General features: G+C 39.5%; 4 protein-coding genes across 4 annotated transcripts; 2 read left to right on the top strand and 2 right to left on the bottom strand.

The window, feature by feature from the left end:
• Window positions 1-1516: 1516 nt before the first annotated feature.
• On the bottom strand, window positions 1517-3181 carry LOC116009812 (mitogen-activated protein kinase kinase 5-like). The gene has a single exon (XM_031248949.1). The coding sequence runs from the start codon at window positions 2856-2858 to the stop codon at window positions 1779-1781; it is 1080 nt and encodes a 359-aa protein (XP_031104809.1). The 5' UTR covers window positions 2859-3181; the 3' UTR covers window positions 1517-1778.
• A 3706-nt stretch (window positions 3182-6887) lies between these two features.
• On the bottom strand, window positions 6888-10062 carry LOC116007540 (DNA-dependent metalloprotease WSS1-like). The gene is made up of 5 exons (XM_031248253.1): window positions 9927-10062; window positions 8743-8913; window positions 8454-8649; window positions 7796-8236; window positions 6888-7402 (listed from the first exon to the last, which is right to left on the bottom strand). The coding sequence occupies exons 2-5, from the start codon at window positions 8895-8897 to the stop codon at window positions 7217-7219; spliced, it is 978 nt and encodes a 325-aa protein (XP_031104113.1). The 5' UTR covers window positions 8898-8913; window positions 9927-10062; the 3' UTR covers window positions 6888-7216.
• A 1916-nt stretch (window positions 10063-11978) lies between these two features.
• On the top strand, window positions 11979-14295 carry LOC116011297 ((R)-mandelonitrile lyase-like). The gene is made up of 3 exons (XM_031250850.1): window positions 11979-12245; window positions 12349-13873; window positions 14000-14295. The coding sequence occupies exons 1-3, from the start codon at window positions 12152-12154 to the stop codon at window positions 14037-14039; spliced, it is 1659 nt and encodes a 552-aa protein (XP_031106710.1). The 5' UTR covers window positions 11979-12151; the 3' UTR covers window positions 14040-14295.
• Window positions 14296-17058: 2763 nt separating this feature from the next.
• LOC116010337 (D-3-phosphoglycerate dehydrogenase 1, chloroplastic-like) lies at window positions 17059-20771 on the top strand. The gene is made up of 5 exons (XM_031249696.1): window positions 17059-17801; window positions 18824-19200; window positions 19298-19408; window positions 19484-19579; window positions 19668-20771. Exons 1-5 carry the CDS (start codon window positions 17183-17185, stop codon window positions 20340-20342), a joined length of 1878 nt encoding a protein of 625 aa, XP_031105556.1. The 5' UTR covers window positions 17059-17182; the 3' UTR covers window positions 20343-20771.
• Window positions 20772-20779: the final 8 nt, after the last annotated feature.

The following is a 20779-nucleotide window of genomic DNA, read 5'->3' as shown; positions in this document are numbered from 1 at the left end:
AACTAAAAGTCATGCGAAGCCTGAATAGGGTATTCTTTTTTCTTCTTTTTTTTTTTTTCTTTGAATGAGCCAAAACCAACTTAGTTTGTTCATAGCTAGTAAGCACAGGTTGAGGTTCGGCCTCAACTAGAAAAGAAAATGAAGCACATGCATCTTCGCAGGCCAAGTACCATTTGAGCCCTTTTTTTCATGCTTTTCCCAGAGGTCTGGAGAAAGCTGCAATCAAAAGGATTTCCAGTCATTAAGTCACTCCCGTTGGGAGTCAAACTTGTAACATTGTGGTTACATAGTCAACCTGACCAACTTGACAGGAGTTGTGAACTGGGAGTAGGGTATTATTCTTTGACTAATAGTTGAGATGAAACGCATGGTTCGATTTGAAGGTAAGAAATTGAGGAGGGTGGCTTTGTGTTTGATTATTCAACCATGCAGAACTAAGTTGAGCCAAGAACAGGGAAAAGTGCAAGCACTTTAATCATGGCATGTTTAACTTACCTGGCAAGACAGCTTCAGAAATTTCAAGAATCACCCACCATATATATATATCCCATGTCTGCAACCTTTGACATCAAATGAACAATTGTGTGCATGCAGCAGAATCACATGACTATTCACAATGATGGGTTGCCCTTCTTCCCCCCATGAAGAAAACAGATTCTTGTCATCCATGACAGAATCTCAGGTATACATTCATTCATCCACACCACAGCAAATTCTCCAGTCTCCACCCTAAATAGCACGTCTTCGACGCCTAAGCTTAGGCTATGGTAATGCGCTAAATACCAACTCCTATGAATCCTAGTAGGTAGGAAGAGCCATTGGGAAAACAGAGGGGTTAAAGAGTAAAGACAGCATAGAAAAGGAAAAAAAAGATGAAAGCATGCCCCGCAGGGCTAGCTCAAGTGGTCGACCACCTGAACTAAAATCAGCACTCCAGCATCAGGGTAGGGGTGGGGTTCTGAGGACTTAGAATTTGTGGGGCATAAGTTGGAAACCTAATTTATCAACAACAAAAAAAGAAAAAAAAAATTGAAAACACATAACACTATGCAAGTCCCTATTCACACATGTTTTACTCATAGTTTCACCTTTTTCAGTATTGGGTATGTCCCTCCTTTTTCTACTTACTATTACCACACAATTCTTTTCCTTTGGGAGATGTAAAAGCTTCCCCCATATTAGCATACAAGATCTTCTGAAAAATTCAACCAAATCTATCTCACTCAGAACTTTGCCCTAGCTAATCACAAGGCTATGAAAGCTTTAGCCCCACACGCACTTGGTTGGGCATACCACATATAGCAAAAGCAATGCTAAATAAGCAGATAGTCCAACAAACACACACAAGAAGAGGGTATTCAGGAAAAGAGAAGGAAATGTGCAAACTTTCCTTTTTGCTAAGATATGATACAGTGAATGCAACCTTATCAAATTAAAGCATAGATGATGAGTTCAGCAAATTATAAAGACTGGATTTTTATGGCAAAAAGTTGCAGTAAAGAAGGTTCAGAGTAAATTTAAGCAAATGGTAAAAGATTTTCCATTTTCCTTCTTTCTTGATGACAATGTAAAATGGGGGATAGGGTTTGAGTCTAAACATGAACCTGTGAATCCCCCAAAGGCCCAAAGATTGCATTTTTCTTGATGGGAAAAGCAAGGATGAGGAGCAGAACACATCACATGGCGTAATAATCAATTCCATAAAAATTATATAGTACAGAAATAAACCCAGAAATATTGAAAAAGACAAAGTGGAAAATTTCGAAACCCTAGAAAGATCAAGAAGAAAAATGCGGGCGTGGAGGAGGAAGCAATTGGTATGATGGCTGAGGAACCTGTGTTGGGATGGCCAGATTATTGCCGCCGGCGCCGGGGCTGTGCTGCAGGATGAAAGGGTGGCGGAGAAGTTGCGCCGCCGTCCACCGCCGCGCCGGATCCCTCTGCAAACAGCAGGCAATAAAGTTCCTGAAATCCCTAGACGCCGTGGGCGGCGCCTCCGGCGGGTCGGACATACAAATGGCGCACATAAGGGTAGCCCAATCGCCTTGCCGGCCGCCGTTGAACGGAAATCTCCCGAGGTAAAATTCCAAGATGCTTACCCCGAGGCTCCATATATCGCCGGCGTAGCCATTGTACTGGCCGTGATTCAGATCGGAGTTGATCCTCTCGGGGCTCATATAGGCAATCGTCCCCACCGAGGAATTGCAATCCATAGTGGCGGCGAGGATTCTAGAAACTCCGAAATCAGCAATTTTCACCATACGCTGAGAATTGATTAGGAGATTCGAGGGTTTGATGTCCCGGTGAACAATCTTGCGGCGGTGGAGATAATAAAGCCCGGCGAGAATCTGGCGCGTGAGATCCGCCAAGGAAGGCTCGTGGGCGATGTGGGTCCCTTCTAAAGAGCCCTTGTCCATAAACTCCAACAGAACCTGGATTTCGCCGTTGTGATCCGACATGTCGTGGCATTTCACGATGTTCGGGTTGCTGACGTCACGGAGGATCTCGATCTCCCGGCACATCTGGAGGCGCACGGAGTCCTCGTGGTGGCCGTGGATCACTTTCAGGGCGTATAACCGCCTGCTGGGGCGGTGGAGCACCTTGTACACCGTGCCGCCGCTCCCGCTCCCGATGCGGTTGATGCGCTCCAGCTCCGAGAACTTCAGCGGCGGCGGCGGACAGGCGAAACTCGCCGCCGCCGCCGTCGCCGACGACGTCGACGACGGCGCCGAGCTCGGCGGCAGCGGGAGCGGAACGGCTAATTTCGGGTCCCTCTGAGGGAGCGGCAGCGTCAAGTCGGGTCTCCGCCGCTGACGGCTGCGCTCCGCCGCCTGCGCTTGCGGTTGAGCCGGCCTCATGATTATTGATTCTTCTACTTTCTCTCTCAAGATTCCACCTTTCCAATACCCTTTCCCACGATGAATTCTGGGTATCACTCAAAATTCAATCCCCTATCAAAAATCAAAGAGGAGAAGAAGAAGAAATTGAAGATTATCTATTCACAAGAAATGATAGAGAGGAAAAAGAATCCATAGCAGAGAAATCAGTCATCACAGAGAGAGAGAAAGAGAAGGTTCTTGGAAGAGGAGAATGAGAATGAAAGAACGAGAGAGAGAAAATGAGAGGTGGATGATTTCCAGATTTTAGTGAGAGAAAGTAGAAGAAGCAGGAGAGAGAGAATTAGAGAAAGGCAGAGATGTATGTATCGTGTGTGTATATGTGCGTTTTGTGGGTCCGGGCGGGTTGTCTGAACCGGGGCGGGTAAATGCTATTGACAAGCACGGTTTTGCTATCGGCACTCCCCCCTCTTCCATGTGTTTGAAATGACCTAATCGCCCCTCATGATCCTTACCTCTTGGGAAAACGACCATACATAAAACAATGTACATAAGATAGTATGTTTATTGGGCGGAGTTGATTCATACAAGTATTAAGGAAATAGGAATTCAATACAAAATTCCATACAACATTACAATCCCCTTTAATGAGAGTGGATGACGATACATGTGGACTTTGTGCATATGCTTCTTCATGCTGGATGATGATGTATGTAGATTTTATACAGATGCGTTTACACGTTTTTAGTTCTTTAGTAAGTGATATCTAAGTATTCTTAACGTTTGATTTTATTGATGTATCAAAAAGAGCAATAAAATGAGGCAACACAATGCAACACAATGAGTTTTTTTTTTTTTTTTTCAAGCGAAGTACATTAGTTCTTTCTCATTCGATCTATATATACATAGAGCATGTAATGTAACTTATAAGATACAAGTCGTTTAGGATAAAGATAGCCAATGGCCTCAGAGTTGATAGGAATAACTCAATTACCTACCTCAATGGGGGAGGGAATGGAGATGGAAAACATGAATTATTTTGTAATTTTCATTGAGTTCAAAGATAGAGAAGATGAACACCCTACTGACCTGACTATGCCCCAAATACCTATCCCTAGTGAAATTTTGCTGGGGATTGATCCTCGCCCCCACATTATTCTCTGTGAGTGTAATGTGGGGAAAATATATTCCACAAATGCAAGGACGAAGACAAGGGAGAGATCATAGTGAGAATCATAATCGGGGGCAAGCAATTTGCCCCTAGCATATTCTCTGCCCCTTGAGGCCTTGGCCATCCCTGAGTCAGAACAATATCTTATGTGAGACGCATAATGGAAACACTAATCATGATGTCGGTGTTTAATAATGTACCCTTATCCATTTGACTATTTCTCAGGGATCTCGTCCAATTTTGTTGCAAAGATTTCAATCCCTACAAATTTAGACTTTTCATATTAGGCTCGGATTGTTACTGACTTAAGAGTTGTGAGCATGTGAATTGCAACAATTTAGTCAAAACAATTATTTGATCTACCGAACTATGTAAATCATTCAGTTATTTATAACCCTAACAATATTATAATAGGTAAATTTTATCATTTTATCTAAAAAATATACTCACTCAATTGTATTTTATCTGTATGGTTTGGTTAATGAGATTTAAATTATTTTTAATTTAATTTTTCATAATGTTATGTTTAATTTTAGTATATAAAATTTATAAATTCATAAATTACATTAAAAATACTATTAAACACACAAAAATTAAATTAAATTTTAAAAATAATTTAAAATACTAAAGACAATAAGCAACGAAAATAGCGTAAATTTGACCAATAAATACAAAACAAGACGGGTAAAATATGAAGATGGAATATAAAATAACAAAAATGAGGGTACCAATTAGGATAAATTCAAGGGGAAGACAAGGGAGAGCAGCAAACAAACACAAAATGATAAAGAGAAAGGGCAGATAAAATTAGACGGTAAAAATGTAGGAATTGAGAGAGAAAATGGGTATTAGATGGGAGTGGGAATAGCAAAATGAAAGAGAAAACTATTGTTATAGATTTATTATTATTTTTTTTTTTGTAAATTAATGTTACACTCATATATATCGTCTAATCTAAAAACTAATAAGTATACCATTCATTTATGTTCGTTTTTTCATTTTTCCGTTACTTTTTTTTTTATATATATTATGTTATAAGAGTCGTACTATATATACAATATTTTAGACAAATATATTCATACCATTATAACTTAAGAAGAAGAAGAAGAAGATATATGAATATCATGAAATAACTAACATAAAACTCCGATATTATTATTATTATTATTATTATTATTATTATTATTATTATTATTATTATATGAATATTTAAAATCTAAATAAATTTAAGATTTTTTTGTAAAATGTAAACAAAAATATTACTACGTATTAATTATTTTGCCAAAAGAAAAAGGATATTATAACTGTCAACCATGGATAGACAAATATATAGTCAAGAGGTGCGAAAACGACACGTGGTGGAGAATAGTGGACTTTCAATTTTCATTTCCTTCGTTGAGGTTGAAATGTTTTTCATGGATTTCTTCAAAAAATTATTATTATTATTATTATTATTATTTGAAAAAGTCTACGGTACCTCACTGCATTAAACGTAACTCAAAAAGTTTTAGCTGAAATTTTAAATGTATAGCATACAATGCAAGAGTAATACCAATACTATGAAAGTGAGAAAAATCGATATCAATTTTTTAAAAATAAATTCAGCCAATTATTGTTTTGTAATTTTTTTTTATTTCAATTTTTTGATTAGTTAGGACTATTTTGATGATTAAGAATTCAATAAGCATTTGTTTCAAAAAAAAAAAAAGAATTCAATAAGCATTTAAATGTTGAATTGTGTGATTATCAATTTATGAAGTTAAAAAATAAAAAAATATCAATTATTTTTACTGTTTTTTTTAAAGAGTATAATTCTCATGTATAAAGTCTTGCATTTGACTTTGTACGTGTGGGAAGCATCTTTCCATCTTCCTCTCTCAAACCAAAATTAAGAAGAGCAGCCACACCATTGTTGACCATTTCATCCTCTACTTCTCTCCATTGACTTTTTTGACTCCTCGCATTTACTTTTCACCAATTAATTACGTACTATATATCATATTGTTAAGTATACAACACGTACTTTTTCCAGGACGATTATTTTTGTTTCATATGCTATATTCTTACCAAGACGAAATCAACATAATGTACCATGGATTCTTAAACATTTTGATTTTCTAGAAAACGCACAATGACTACTCAAAGATACGTCTTGAGTAAAGTTTGCTTTTGTGAGATAGTTAACAATGGACCACAAAGAGTTAAACAAGTCTAGATTGTCTATAATTGACTGAATTAAATCGAGAAGTCTAATGGACTCAATTGTTCGAGCAATTCGACTGAGATTGCCCCTGAATTGTCTAGCTCATAATTGACTGGCTAAAACCAATAAGCCTAATAAGCCCTACTACATGACCAACTTGACTAAAGTTACCATTGAATTGTTAAATTATTGAAAAAACTCTTACAAATACTAAAAATGGAAGCATATACTTGAATCGTTTTCAGACATAACTCAATTGTTTGACCATTCCCAAAGAGCTAAGAGCTCCACTTTGCTGGTAGCCACAAAGTACATAATTGAATTCTTAGTTTTTGACTAAGGACATGTATAGAATTGTTGGCATGAATCCTCGGGGTTGAGGAAGCTACTCGCTCTTCTATGGCTTCCCCTAGAATAGGGCTGAGCACAATCCGAAATAAGGTTAGATATCCGATCGACCTAAGGCACGACAAAGAGATCAGGTGGGTATCCGGATCCAATATCTCTACCCAACCAGAATTGATACAAATTACCGGGTTTTGTAATTCGGTTTGGGGAGTGTATATGTCTATTTGACCCGCCCGAATACCCGATAAAGGGTTAGGGTTGCTATATGGCCTAGGATGTGCAGCCATTTTTGTCCTTGTTTCCACACACAAGGTTGGACTAGCAATGACAAAAGATCATAACTTGGGTTCACATGGCATTCACTAGCACCAAAAAGATTCAAGATTCATAAGGACAAAACACATTTTCACGTGTGTATGTAAATGTTACAGCACAAGAAATGTGTTTGGGGGGTGGGGATGGGGGGTGATTTACAGTACTTGAAAACTCACAATACTGTGGCATGAACTTAGCATGATCTATGAAGACCATGACAGCCTCATCAACAAATCTTGGACCGCGTTTCGAGCAAATATATATACGTGAAATTTACGACGGGGAAGGAAATATGTTAAACCTGGACATGGACATTACATGCAGTTGTTTGATCTCCATTTTTCAGGTTCCAAGATAAGATCCATGGGATGAGACAGGGGAACCATAAGAGTATCTCCATTCCCCACAGGCCAAGCATCTTTCAGACTTGACACTGTTGTCCAAAGTACAAAACTTGCAAGACCAGACCTTTGTTGATTTCTCTGCTCCTTCTCGCTTTCCACAAGCTTCACATGTAACCGCTAAAGCCTGAAATGACAAGATGAACATATTAGGCCCGGTCCATGGTGAGGCAGGGATGGGTTATAGTACTTAGAGTATAAAGAACATGTGATGCAAACCCCGGGATGGTTACCAAGGACCCAGCACCGGGTTCACATCAACATGATTGAAGTGTGGTTATGTTAGGGGATGTAGTGCCAAAGACCTTGTGGTCTAGTGGCACCCGGTTTACACTCCCACAGTCCCACATGGAAGGGAGTGAGTTCGAGCCTCAGTGGAGATGACCGTTGACTCTTTGTGCTTCAGTAGGTTGAGAAAGTAGCTATGAACAGATACTACATTGTAACCGAGTCAGTAGTACTCAAAAAAAAAATGTTAGGGGATGTAGCTAAATGTGCGTATGCTTCCAACACGACTTACGGGATTTAATAAAGTACAGGCGCTACATTGCCATGTTGGTTTGGCATCTGTTGTCTCTTGGTTGGCTAAGGGTCTAAGAACTGAAGTTTGGGGGCCGTCTTTCTGTATTCCAGAACCCGAAGGAGTTTCAGAATAGGAGGATAGTTTACCCTCCGGAGATTCGGAACCACACCACACATCATCAAGTAGCCTCCTTTCGGCAGCCATTGCAGCAGCCTGAATAGGGCTCAGAGCAGCCTTGATGCTATTATCACCCCCAAGACGTTTTGGTCCAGATGGCAACATTTCTCCAAGTCGCGATCTGTTTTCTGCAGCTGCCAGTGCCTTCTGCCTCAGTAATGGCAATGGAGGTTGACGAGAAAATCCTCCCAATCGCCTTCCAGGGAGATCAAACCCTTGCCCTGTGCCTGTAATTCCTTTAGCCATAAGTTCTTCGCACTCCTGCAACGCAAAAAGAATATTAAAAGTCTCTAAAAACCAAATCTACTGTATTATGAAAGATGAATATAATGCAATTTGCGTGACATTTTAGCTAAACCAATTATGGCACAGTAAGAATATCAGAAAGACAAAGGGAAAAGAAGAATAGAAAACAAGAATATCATCAAGACTTCAAGCAGCTTTCTGAAGTTTGAAGATCAAAGAAACTACTAATAACCTTTCTTATTTGATCCAAAAGGTTGTAGAAATCAGTATTATGAGGGCCATATTCGTTGTGACAGAGCTCGTGAAGCATTGTATGAAGAATTTGATTAAAAGGGAAGAAATCCAACTCATTATTAGGTCTGCGCAGTCTAAGCTTAACCTCTGCCCCTCCTCCTATGTTGAGCCCTAAAAGGGATGGGTTTGGAGGGCTGCGAATTGAAACTTTCACATTAGCCTATGAACACTGGAAGAGAATAAAATAAAGTAAATGTTATTTACAACAAAGGAAGTACGATCAATACCAAAATTCAGAAAGGACCTTCACTTTCCACTTCCGTTTGCGCATGATTGGCTGGACTTGCTTTGCGACTTTTTCAAGGATTTCCCTTGCCTCGTCTTCTCGAATCTTCTTGAGAGGTTTGACTTCCCATACCTTGTTAAGATCATTTAGATCCATGAAGAATTGACAAAATCTGTGCCAAACAAAAACTAACATCAATTGCACTTTTCACCAAGAATGATTCAAAACAGCGCTTATCAATCTGCATGACATCATACATTGAAATATTTTGTGAAAATATTATTTATTATCCATTTCACTAACAAGTAGTCAATTTAACACCCCTATTTGAATGAATTTGCAACAAAAGCTCAATACACTCCAAGCCTGTTCCCATTGCTGCAGGTTGATATCAAGCAGCAGCAGAAAAGCATAGCATAGACGTAATAGAAAAACTTCCCAATAAGAAAGAAGAATGCATTACGATTTCAAGTAACCAATACGAGCAACTCCTTGTCATCAAAACTGGTGAAGGTGCACTTAAACCAAGGTTATCTTGAATGTTCAAGCTGCATTATTACAATATAACAGCTGCAAAACCTATGTTTAGCCAGCCTTTTTAGTGACCTTTGATCATTGTGATTAAAGGCTCATATTAACATGTGAAATATACTTGGCACTGCAATTTGCAAGCTTTGGTAACAATTGTGACTGTCATTATGGGCAAAAGTGCCAGAAAACAAATTAATTTTCCTTGTGCTTGATGAAGATTGCCATTTTCCATATACACCAAAGTTTCCAGTCACTCTTGAAAAAGGATCATTGATATTGGAGGATAGTATATAAACTTTATGCCACAAAATCACCTCTTTAATTGGCTCAAAGTTCTCCTTTTATAAGGTAATTAAAAAAAAAAAAAAAAAAAAACACTATCCCAGAATCTTCTTCTTCAAAATATCAATAAAGTTAAAAACTTTGAGCTAATGCCTCTGTTACCCACTACTTCTAAACCTCAAATTTTGTCGATTTCCTCGCTGGGTTTTATCCAATTTAAAACCTTAACCTCTAAAGCTCTCTTCTTTCTTAACTTTCATACAAGAATCAGCACCAATTCAGAAATTCTTGAAACAATATGCTCCCCCAGAAAATGCATATGCAACCCAAAGATAAATGCAGGTATGTGCAGCAACAGAGAGTGGGAAATACCTGGGAACACGAGGCTTTTCCTCGATCGCCAATTCTTTTAACAACAATCAGGTTTCGTTTCTATCCGATACAGGAATAACAAAAACACAGAGTAGAGAAATTGGGGATGGGAGCTCTGGATATTTGTCCATTTTGTTTTGACTCCAGATTGATTTTCTTAGGAGCCAAGGCATTCAGCCGATTGTCTTCTTCTGCATTTTGGGCTTTTGGGTTCAAGTGGATAATAGATAGCCTTTCTCTAATGGTTACAGCCCACACCAAAAACCAATAATCAGTTTTCAGTCTTGGGCTTTACATTTCCCTATTGCCTATTGGATTCCCTTAGACCCAGTTTCCTTTAAATTATTAAAGTTAATCAGTTGATTCGACCGATCACCTTATTCTTGTTGAGGTCCTATCATGACAAAGGGATAATTTAGAAGAACATTTGTCACCAGGGTCCAAGTTTGACTTTTAATGAGGTGAACGATCTAGGGTCAGTCAGCTATGGACAATTTAGATTAATTTTACTGACTAGGTCACACATTAAAAAAAAAAAATGCAGCACCTGTTTCTATAGTCATAAAAATTAGAGTGATTTATCCCATTGTGATATTTTACCGTCTAACTCTCATAAGTCAAAATAAATAAACAAATAATTAGAGAGAGAGAGAGAATCAAGAGACAGCGGATGAAGTGAGCAAATGGTAAGAAAAAAGTGACTATATGTAATTTTATTCATTTAATGTTACCTTAGAAGGCTGTGCCATTTTTGGCCATTGAAGAGCCTTTGACTTTAGAAAGGTCACTGCCATAGAAAGAGAGAAGAAGCATTCACTGCTGCTACGTATCAAGTCTATTCAATAGTTCACATCCCAGTCAAATTCAACTACTTTTATGAGATTTTTTGTTGATAAATTATCATATACTAAAACTTATAAAAATGATGGAATAATTTTGTAATTTGAGAGATTTAATTCGAGGTAACACTATTTATTTTATTACTCCGTATAATTTAATGATCACTATCATATACATTCTTTTCTTTCTTTTGGGAGTAACACGGGATGTACCCCATCAAAACAAAACAAAACACAAGGCTAAGTACACCGGTGACACACAAAATGGTTCAAGAAGCACAAACACCTACACAATCTGCTACTAATACCAATTTTACACCCTCCAAATTGTGTATAGAGAAGGGAGCTGTCCAAATGAGAGCAATTAATTTCTCTATGAACATGTCAAATACTGTGATAGAAAATATTCTCTGATCTCTCTGTATGCATGTATTGTGCACTTGCTCGGTATCCGGGTGGATTGTCAAGAGGGGAGATTCACGACCATTTACCGACCTCGCTCCCCATCGACCCGACATTGGTATGTTAGACTGAGTAGGGGCTTAATCAGGAACGACAAGTGATCATTTATTGGTTCGCCCCGACCATATTAGGTCGGGACGAACCACCTGACCTTCTCTACTTATAGCCTTGAGCCTTGTTCTTTCAGTCAAATCCAGTTGCAGTAGGAATGAAGGCGTCAGAAATCACGGTACACGTGGACTAATCGACGAAGCCACCAACCTTCCCTTGTGCATGAGTTCCACATGTCACACACCTCGAGTGGAGAAACTTGCCGCATGTGTCTCCTGTAGCTTCCTATAATACAATGTGTAATGCTTAGGGATGGACTTTTGGCATTTCTAACACATCTATATCAAGGTTGAAACTCTACTGACCAACTGTCACGTTCTCCCGAACTCAAGATTTAAATCAAAATGATCCAGATATGATCTGACCCATTCATAACATAATTGTGAAATGATTGTATTTATTACGTCAATTAAAAGAAAATAATTAAATTTAAACATTTTGATGATTTTTTTTGTTTTTTTAAATGAAGAGGTAGAATGGAAAACAATGTGTAACTGAAGTGGTCCTAAATTTATAACTTTCCTTTATGAACCATGCAAGATACAATATGTTTCAAGACTCAAGGTCTCCATTTTGGATAGATAACTGAATTTCCCACCAAAAAGATACCGCTCCCTCCCCTACTTCTGCTTACCCTTGCGACTCTCTCTCCCCCTCTCCCTCTCTCTCTCTCTTTCACCCTTCTGGATAGCCAAGAACATTCCCCTTCATCTTTTTTTCTCTAGAGAATCCAGAAGAGTTGAAAAAGGCGGATTGATTTTCTTTTTTATTATTCTCTGGGGTCTGGGTAGCCTTACTCCAACCCCTGCCGCAATGGCGAAATTGATCACTCTTCCCTTACTCCAACTCCTTCTTTTCTTGATCGTCGCCGTCCTCATTTCCGTTCCCAAATGTTTCTCTCAACAGAGTAATTCGACGAATCCCTGTTCTAATTCTCTTGATGGGTTCTTGGGTTTTGAATTGGAGTGAGTGTTTTGGGGTTTGTTTTTTATTTCTTGATGTTTTTACAGGTCCTAGCTATCTGGGTTTTGTGGTGAATGCGACGCAGTTGCCGCCGGAGGAGTTCTATGATTACATCGTCGTCGGAGGCGGCACGGCGGGGTGTCCATTGGCGGCGACATTGTCGGAGAGGTTTAAGGTTCTGGTTCTTGAGAGAGGGGGTGTTCCGTATGGGAATCCCAATTTGATGACCCAAGAAGGGTATCTCACGGCGCTAACGAACATCGACGCCTATGATTCCCCTGTCCAAGCTTTCACGTCGCAAGAAGGGGTTCCGAACGCCCGCGGCCGCGTTCTTGGCGGCAGTAGCACCATAAACGCCGGTTTCTATAGCCGGGCGGATAGGGAGTTTTACCGGCGGTCTGGGATTGGGTGGGATTTGAGGATGGTGAACCAGTCGTATGAGTGGGTAGAGAGGCTTATTGTGTTCCGGCCGGAGCTCAAGAACTGGCAGGTGGCGGTTAGGGATGGGTTGTTAGAAGCTGGGATTGATCCCTATAATGGGTTCAGCTTAGATCATGTTCTTGGTACCAAGATCGGAGGATCCACCTTTGATAGCTCCGGCCGCCGCCATATTTCAGCGGATCTTCTTATCTATGCAAACCCTTCAAACATCCGTGTGGCGGTGCATGCTAGTGTGGAGAGGATTCTGTTGAATTCCGGGTCCGGGTCGGGTTTTCCGGCGAAACATTCGGCTACTGGGGTGGTTTTCCGGGACCAGACCGGCGGGTTTCACCATGCTATGGTGAGGGGGAAAGGTGAAGTCTTGCTATCTGCTGGAGCTCTGGGTAGCCCTCAGCTGCTTCTTCTGAGTGGGATTGGGCCAAGACACTATCTTTCTTCTCTGGGTATTCCTGTATCCCTTCACTCACCTTATGTAGGGGAGTTCTTGTTTGATAATCCAAGAAATGGGATCTCCATTGTCCCTCCATTGCCACTGGAGCATTCTCTGGTTCAAGTTGTGGGGATTACAAGCTCTGGGGCATACCTAGAAGCAGTCTCAAATGTGATCCCTCTTGCTGCTGCTAACCCAGCCCTTCCATTCTTTGTCAGAACCCCATCCCCCCCAGTGTTCCACACAGTGGCCACAATCTTGGAGAAAGTTGTGGGGCCCTCTTCTGCAGGCTCACTCAGGCTGGCATCAACTGATGTTAGGGTTAACCCTGTGGTCAGGTTCAATTACTTCAGTGACATTGGGGATCTCCAGAGGTGTGTGAATGGCACCAGGAAGATTGGGGATGTTCTCAGAACTAGTTCCATGGAAGGGTTCAAATTCTCTCAGTGGTTTGGTGGCAGGGATTTCATCTATGTGGGCTCTGCTTTGCCTGCTGATCTTTCAAACGACGTGCTTATGGAGGAGTTCTGCCGCCAAACCGTGACCACCATTTGGCATTACCATGGTGGGTGTGTTGTGGGGAAGGTGGTTGATACAAAGTTGAGAGTTATGGGAGTCAAAGCCCTCAGAGTTGTGGATGGCTCCATTTTCACTGTCTCTCCAGGGACTAATCCCCAAGCCACTCTTCTTATGATGGGGAGGTAATTAAGCTTCAAATTCAACTCTGATCATATGAATAATGCTTCTGTTCTTTCAGTTCTATTGTATTGTGGATGATGATATGATTTCTTGATTGAATTGATAAACTCTGGGGTTCTTGTTTGCAGGTACATTGGTCTGCAGATGCTGAGGGAGAGATTTGATTAGAATTGAATGATCATTTTTGTGAGAGAATTGAATTGAAGCAAGTGGTTTTGATATAGGTAGTGTTTGTTTTCTTCTGATCTGTGTTTTGCTTCTGTAAATGGCACTTCAGCAGAAGAGAAATTAAAGCTAAGATTAGTGTTTTTTGGTTCTGTAAGTGCCTGCCTTCTGTTGTTTTACTACCTTAGACCAGTCTGCAGTTTCATGAAAACAGTGTACATAACTGAGGTTTTAAATCTATGATTCATGGCTTTGATCCTTTCTTGTGTTTTCCACTGAATTGCTTGTATTTCTCTCTCTCTCTCTCTGTATATATATGATCTGTGCTTGCATTGACAATGGTTATGTGATGAGACTAGATCTGTGATCAAAGTATTCTCAGTCAGGTAGTGATTGCGGGTTTCCCTCGGTCACTCAAAATAGTCTCTCTTAGGGCCATCTTTCCGATGTGATTACAAGAAAAACTGGGTTTAGGATCAATGTGTCAATGTGTGTATATGTATATGTTTTGTAGACTTGACAGCATTGTAGTGTTAATGGGGGCTTGATGTATTGGTGTTTGTAAATTAAAGCCACTGTAAACAGGTCTTTCTGTCAATCTGGTTAGCCTCTAGGTTGTGGGGTGCATCTACCCATAATCATAGTTGCCATAAATTTTTTTGGTATTTATAACTTATGAGTTGGATATAAGCGGTTTAATATTTGACTTTAATCTAGGTAGTTAGACGCAGCTCTCGTGGTTGACTTAGATCTAATAGTGTAAAATTTAGAAGACACCCTATCTAATTATTAGATGCACGTATGAAAGATTCTTGGTCTAAATTTATGAGTATTTTGTTTCAAAATGATCATGTTGCCTAACTATCAATTGTCTAGGTCGTAAAACTAAGAATAATTATATTTTTCTTAGTTTTTTGACCACTCAAATAGTATAAAGAAATTATGTGAATACTTCCCAATTTTCATGTTCTAATTGACTAAACTTTTTGACGAGACTTGTTGATAATTGGTGTTACTGATCACTTTTGCCTAGTGATCAATAATAACATAATAAAAGTAAGAGTTTTTGAATTTTTAAAGTAATCATAAAACAATCTGATGTTCATTGTATGGTGGTTGAAAATTGTAAAGTATAGATATTAGCTCTCTAATAGGCAAGAGATTAAAAGAAGTAAAGCCCTAATTCATAGTGGTGTTTATATTTCCTATAACGGTGCGGGTTGGGTGAGAATTCGGGGGTATGCCCGGCAACAGTCTAATTTCTACCAACCCAAACATGGTGTAGGGCCAACATAATTTTTATATTTCGTCCCCATCTCATCTCATAATGCATTTGGAATGGTAACAGTGATGTCATCGGACCACAAGGTACTTGGCAGAATAAACTAAAGCTAATCTACTATTTACTCAAATGAAAATGTTTTTTTGGATAATTTTTACCTCCACACACAAAATCTTGATGTAAACATTTGTATTGGAACTTACATGAAAAAATTAGCTTATCGGGCTCATCAAATCAGAGAGTAAGATTTAAGAGTATATGTAGTAAAACTCCACTCAAATTTATAAAACTATAAGAACATCATCATTAGTGAATTTTTTGAGGTTTTCACTGATAAATAAAAATTGAGTAATGATTTTTGGCTCATGGGGAGTGATTCTTAAGCAAATCTTTCACCTGCAAGGTTGGGTTTTTTACAAGAAAAATAAATAAAAATAAATAAATAAATACACGCTTATAACACACATCTACGCCCAGCCGACGACCACTCTGAAATGAAACTTGTTCTATTAAGCATGCGTATAATTTAGTGGGTAATTTAACTGAATATGACTAAATTATTTTTGAAGGAAATAAAATATTCTATATACCATTGATTATTGTGATTATATGTTATTATTAATACGTAGTAATTAATAACAAACTTTATAAAACAAATACAATTTAAGAAATACGCTTTTTAGGAAATATATTTTTGAATACTACTGACTCTATTACTTCACTGAGGCTCAAACCCACCACCTCCCGTATAAAGGAAAGGGTTTGATGCCACTGGACCACAAGGTCCTTGGCACTTTTTAGGAAATATATTATTGTTGCTTTCTATTAAATTACTTTAATTTTTTTATATGGGAACTTTCAAATCATTATTTCAATCTAAATAAATGATAATAATCTTAAAATGTAATTCTTCCCAATTCGATCAATTTTTCTCTCTAATTTAATATACTCTTCTAAATGCACTTTCTATTATTTATAATGGAGTATTAGGTTTTTACTAAACTTAGCACAAAATACATTTAAGACTACGTTAACAATTTACTTTATAGAGCCAAATTAATGGTTTTGCTATACAAAGTATTTGAAAACTACATTTATTATACACCATTGAGATATTAATACATTTAATTTTAAACATCCAAACAAGATTATACGTATTTTCTTGAAATCCATTTTCTTGAAATTTATTTTTCACGAAAGTTCAATTCCATTTCCCTTCAAATATTTTCCAATGAACCAAACAGACTGTAATAATTAAAACCGATTACTTTTTCACGACCTCAAGTAAGACATGGACATATTGTACGTGCATAGGCTGGATGGTTCTGATACTGTAAATTGTGTCAATTTAATATCGATATTATTTGTTGCATGAAGCCTACAACCATTACACAAGAGTAACACATACATGCATCTCCTATGTAATAATCCACAACCCACATAAGAGAGGTAAATCGCAATAAGAAAATCATGTGTGACGACGGACTTAAATTAAACTCGTGGCTTTTTGATAAAAAAATCATATTTCACTCACTGGCTTGCTGTTTTCAGGGTTGTGTTGAGATATTTAGTCAAGAAACAATATGATTAATTATTAAGGAATCTTTAATATATATATTTTAATTTGGAAATTGGAATCATATACATGGTGAAAACAATAAAATGTAAAAAAACATGGGTTAGTTGCAATAATAAATTGGTATAAAGTCTCACTCTCCACCCACCAAATTGTGCGTTCAAAATTGTATTCCCATTCCCATTCCCATTCCGACGAGGCCGCTCGCTCGCTCGGTCAGACTCTCTTTTTTCCTCAGTCTCGAGATCCGACAGCAGTAACTAACAAAGTTTCAGCTTCATTCCAATAATGGCGACCATTCCCAAGAATCCTATCAGTTTCCGTGCCTCAATGCCCGCTTGTCCCCGTTCCCGGAACCCCAAAATATCCCATCTTTCATTCTTTCATTCCTCGCCCAATTCTATCCCTCTCAGACTTGTCTCCCATGGATCCCGGAGGTCCGCGGGCTCATTTCAAGTCCGGAGCGTGCTCAACACGGTCCAGCCGGCCGACGTGTCGGTTTCCGGGAAGGCGGATCTCGGGTCGGAGCTGAAGCCGCGGGTGTTAGTATCCGAGAAGTTAGGAGACGCGGGGCTGGAGTTGTTGCGTGGGTTTGGCGACGTGGATTGCGCCTACGACCTCTCGCCGGAGGAGCTCTGCGCGAAGATCTCGGAGTTTGACGCGCTGATCGTTAGGAGCGGGACGAAGGTCACGCGCCAGGTGTTTGAGGCGGCCAAGGGCCGCCTCAAGGTGGTCGGAAGGGCCGGCGTCGGGATTGACAATGTGGATCTGCAGGCCGCCACTGAGTTCGGGTGTCTCGTGGTGAACGCTCCCACCGCCAACACCATCGCCGCCGCCGAGCATGGCATCGCTTTGCTCGCCTCCATGGCTCGCAACGTCGCCCAAGCTGATGCTTCCACTAAATCAGGTAACTTTAAAAAATTTTGTTATTTTTTATAACCTAGATTTCCATGTTTACCAGGATATCGAGTCAATCTAGTTTCGAGATTTAGTAGGTACAGCATGGTGTCCTAAGTACTCTCTGCATTATACAATTTTCATCCTATATTCCTTTTGATAATTTTCACCCAAGAAAAAAACATCATGGTTATAGGTAGGGACAAGGGTCATGTTAATTTTTGGAAAGGTGTTAATTTTTGTTGGGAGGTGGCTTAAATCCTTTCATGTTTTTGGACTGTAATTTCTTTTGTTTGGTAGTTGGCAACTGAGATGATTGGATCTATACTTTCCTTGGACAGTGACATAGGATAACAACTATGATACAGACAAATCTGGGTTTCTTTGTTTTTTTTTTTTTTTTTGGGCTACAAGGAAATCCTCAGCCATTATCCGAAAGAGTGTGTATATATAAACTCTGTTTTGTAATTTGAGTTGTCAAAGTACCACAAGAAAATAAATCAGTCTGGCTGATGAGAAGGCCAAAAGGATAGGATATATAGTGAAACTCTATAATTTGATAGAATCATGTTCTTTGACTATATCTCATTATTATTGCGGCGGAATCTAGAAAGCAAGAAGGATATGATATGGTAGTAAACTATTTTCTTGAAGATATGGTCTGATCTGCTTTGACTTAGAAAGGTCTTCCTTTTTACCCCCCCACTTTTATTTTTGTATCTTTCCTCCTGGGGAAAAGAAAGGTTCATTAAAGAAGAGGGGGAAAAATGGCAAAAGAGACATCTTTTCAGGGTAAAATGAATGGATTAGCATAAATTCCTATGAAGTGGGAAGGTGAATAGGTAATATAAAAAAAGTTGGTTTCTTTTTCATGTTGAGTGAAGTCATAAACAATTGTAGATTCTTGCCCAGCATTCAAGCTGTTTTGATTTTCCTGAGGATTATTCTGTCAAAATTGGAACTTGACACTACTAACTGTTTCATATTCATGGTTGTTATCTGAGTTTATTCCATAATATATCAAATTTATAGGCAAATGGCAGAGGAACAAGTATGTTGGTGTCTCTCTGGTTGGGAAGACATTAGCGGTTATGGGATTTGGAAAGGTTGGTTCAGAGGTTGCGAGGCGTGCAAAGGGCCTTGGTATGCATGTCGTTGCACACGATCCTTATGCCCCAGCAGACAGGGCTCGCGCCATTGGAGTTGATTTGGTCTCATTTGATGAGGCCATTTCTTCTGCTCACTTCATTTCACTTCATATGCCTCTTACTCCTGCTACAAAAAAGGTATTCAACGATGAAACGTTTGCAAAGATGAGGAAAGGAGCGCGCCTCATAAATGTTGCTCGAGGTGGTGTTATTGATGAAGAGGCGCTAGTAAGAGCCCTTGACAATGGAACTGTTGCACAGGTATTGATTGCTATCTCCTCTTAAGTTAGCAGATCATTCTTGAATCTTGACACTGATACTGATACTGATTCTTTCCCTTTATTGTTGTCTGCAACAGGCAGCCCTGGATGTTTTCACCGAGGAGCCGCCAGCTAAAGATAGCAAGTTAGTGCTTCACGAGAATGTTACTGTTACGCCTCATCTTGGAGCTAGCACGAAGGAAGCACAGGTATTGGTTCTTGGCTGCACACATTTTTTTCGTTCGCTTCTGTTATCTTCTGTAACACTGTGATTGCATTTTCAGGAAGGCGTTGCAGTTGAAGTAGCGGAAGCTGTGGTTGGTGCTTTGAAAGGGGAGCTCTCTGCAACCGCTGTTAATGCTCCAATGGTCCCTCCCGAGGTAATCCACATTGCACGCTAATATGATTATGTGATAAGCTCGATGTCTTCTCGTTTGTAGACTGTAAACGCCCTACTTGTGTCATCAGGTTCTGTCAGAGTTAGCTCCTTATGTTGTGCTAGCCGAGAAACTGGGTAGGTTGGCTGTGCAGTTAGTTGCTGGGGGGAGTGGAATTCAGTCCATTAAGATAGTGTATAAAACAGCTAGGAGCCCCGACAGCTTGGACACCAGACTTCTCCGAGCCATGGTAACTAAAGGGATTATCGAGCCTATATCAGACACCTATATCAACCTTGTGAATGCAGATTTCACAGCCAAGCAGAAGGGTCTTCGAATCAGCGAAGAGCGAGTATATGTCAACTCGTCTCCAGAGTACCCTGTCGAGACAATCCAGGTGCAAATAAGCAATGTTAAGTCCAAGTTCGCGAGTGCTTTGATGGAGAATGGGAATATCTGTGCCGAGGGGAGAGTGAAGGACAGCAGTATTCCTCATCTCACCTGTGTGGGACCATTCAGCGTTGATGTGAGCTTGGATGGAAACCTAATAATGTGTCGCCAAGTTGATCAACCCGGAATGATTGGGCAGGTTGGTAACATTCTTGCAGAGAGCAATGTGAATGTGAGCTTCATGAGTGTGGGAAGGACTGGTAGGAGGACAAAGGCCATCATGGCAATTGGAGTTGATGAAGAGCCTACCAAGGACACCCTCAAGAAGATTGGGGAAGTGGCTGCAATTGAAGAGTTCGTTTTCCTCAAACTTTAGAGATCGATCATACAAGGAACGCCTTGGTCGATCAACAAATACTTTTGCATTCGAGTAGTAGATTAGTCGATGATAATAAACGGTGGCACTACAGTAACGAAGAATTGGTTGGTTGTCAACCATCTATCTTCTTTAGTCTTTACAAGGGAAGTGTTTGCCATATCATAGCTTGCTTTTAGATCTGCAACTTCATCTTCACTTGAGGCACCCTTACTCTTGGAGTATTGGTTTAGTGGTGTGGTTGGTTGTAAAAGTTATGCTAGAAAAAACTGGTAGTCATGGAAGGAAGAACTGCACTTGTGTGCTTAATAGTAGGTGGTGCATCTTCCATATTCTTGTTTTAGTTGGGGGAAGGAATCTCCTCTTGCTTTCCTTTTGTATTATCCATCCATGTATTCTATATAATGAATGCTTTTTTTCAAAAAAAAATTGTACTC

This window comes from Ipomoea triloba, chromosome 2 (assembly GCF_003576645.1).
Source record: "Ipomoea triloba cultivar NCNSP0323 chromosome 2, ASM357664v1".
Taxonomy (NCBI): domain Eukaryota; kingdom Viridiplantae; phylum Streptophyta; class Magnoliopsida; order Solanales; family Convolvulaceae; genus Ipomoea; species Ipomoea triloba.
This window is presented reverse-complemented; position numbering and strand designations above follow the sequence as displayed.

Coding starts and splice junctions, on each gene's coding strand:
- LOC116009812 (XM_031248949.1), bottom strand. CDS start 2,858: ATGAGGCCGGCTCAACCGCAAGCGCAGGCGGCGGAGCGCAGCCGTCAG.
- LOC116007540 (XM_031248253.1), bottom strand. CDS start 8,897: ATGGATCTAAATGATCTTAACAAGGTATGGGAAGTCAAACCTCTCAAG. Junction 8,650..8,742: donor AAGGTCCTTTCTGAATTTTG/GTATTGATCGTA, acceptor TTCAATTCGCAG/CCCTCCAAACCCATCCCTTT. Junction 8,237..8,453: donor TTTTGGATCAAATAAGAAAG/GTTATTAGTAGT, acceptor TTTGCGTTGCAG/GAGTGCGAAGAACTTATGGC.
- LOC116011297 (XM_031250850.1), top strand. CDS start 12,152: ATGGCGAAATTGATCACTCTTCCCTTACTCCAACTCCTTCTTTTCTTG. Junction 12,246..12,348: donor CAAATGTTTCTCTCAACAGA/GTAATTCGACGA, acceptor ATGTTTTTACAG/GTCCTAGCTATCTGGGTTTT. Junction 13,874..13,999: donor ACTCTTCTTATGATGGGGAG/GTAATTAAGCTT, acceptor TCTTGTTTGCAG/GTACATTGGTCTGCAGATGC.
- LOC116010337 (XM_031249696.1), top strand. CDS start 17,183: ATGGCGACCATTCCCAAGAATCCTATCAGTTTCCGTGCCTCAATGCCC. Junction 19,201..19,297: donor ACAATGGAACTGTTGCACAG/GTATTGATTGCT, acceptor TGTCTGCAACAG/GCAGCCCTGGATGTTTTCAC. Junction 19,409..19,483: donor CTAGCACGAAGGAAGCACAG/GTATTGGTTCTT, acceptor TTGCATTTTCAG/GAAGGCGTTGCAGTTGAAGT.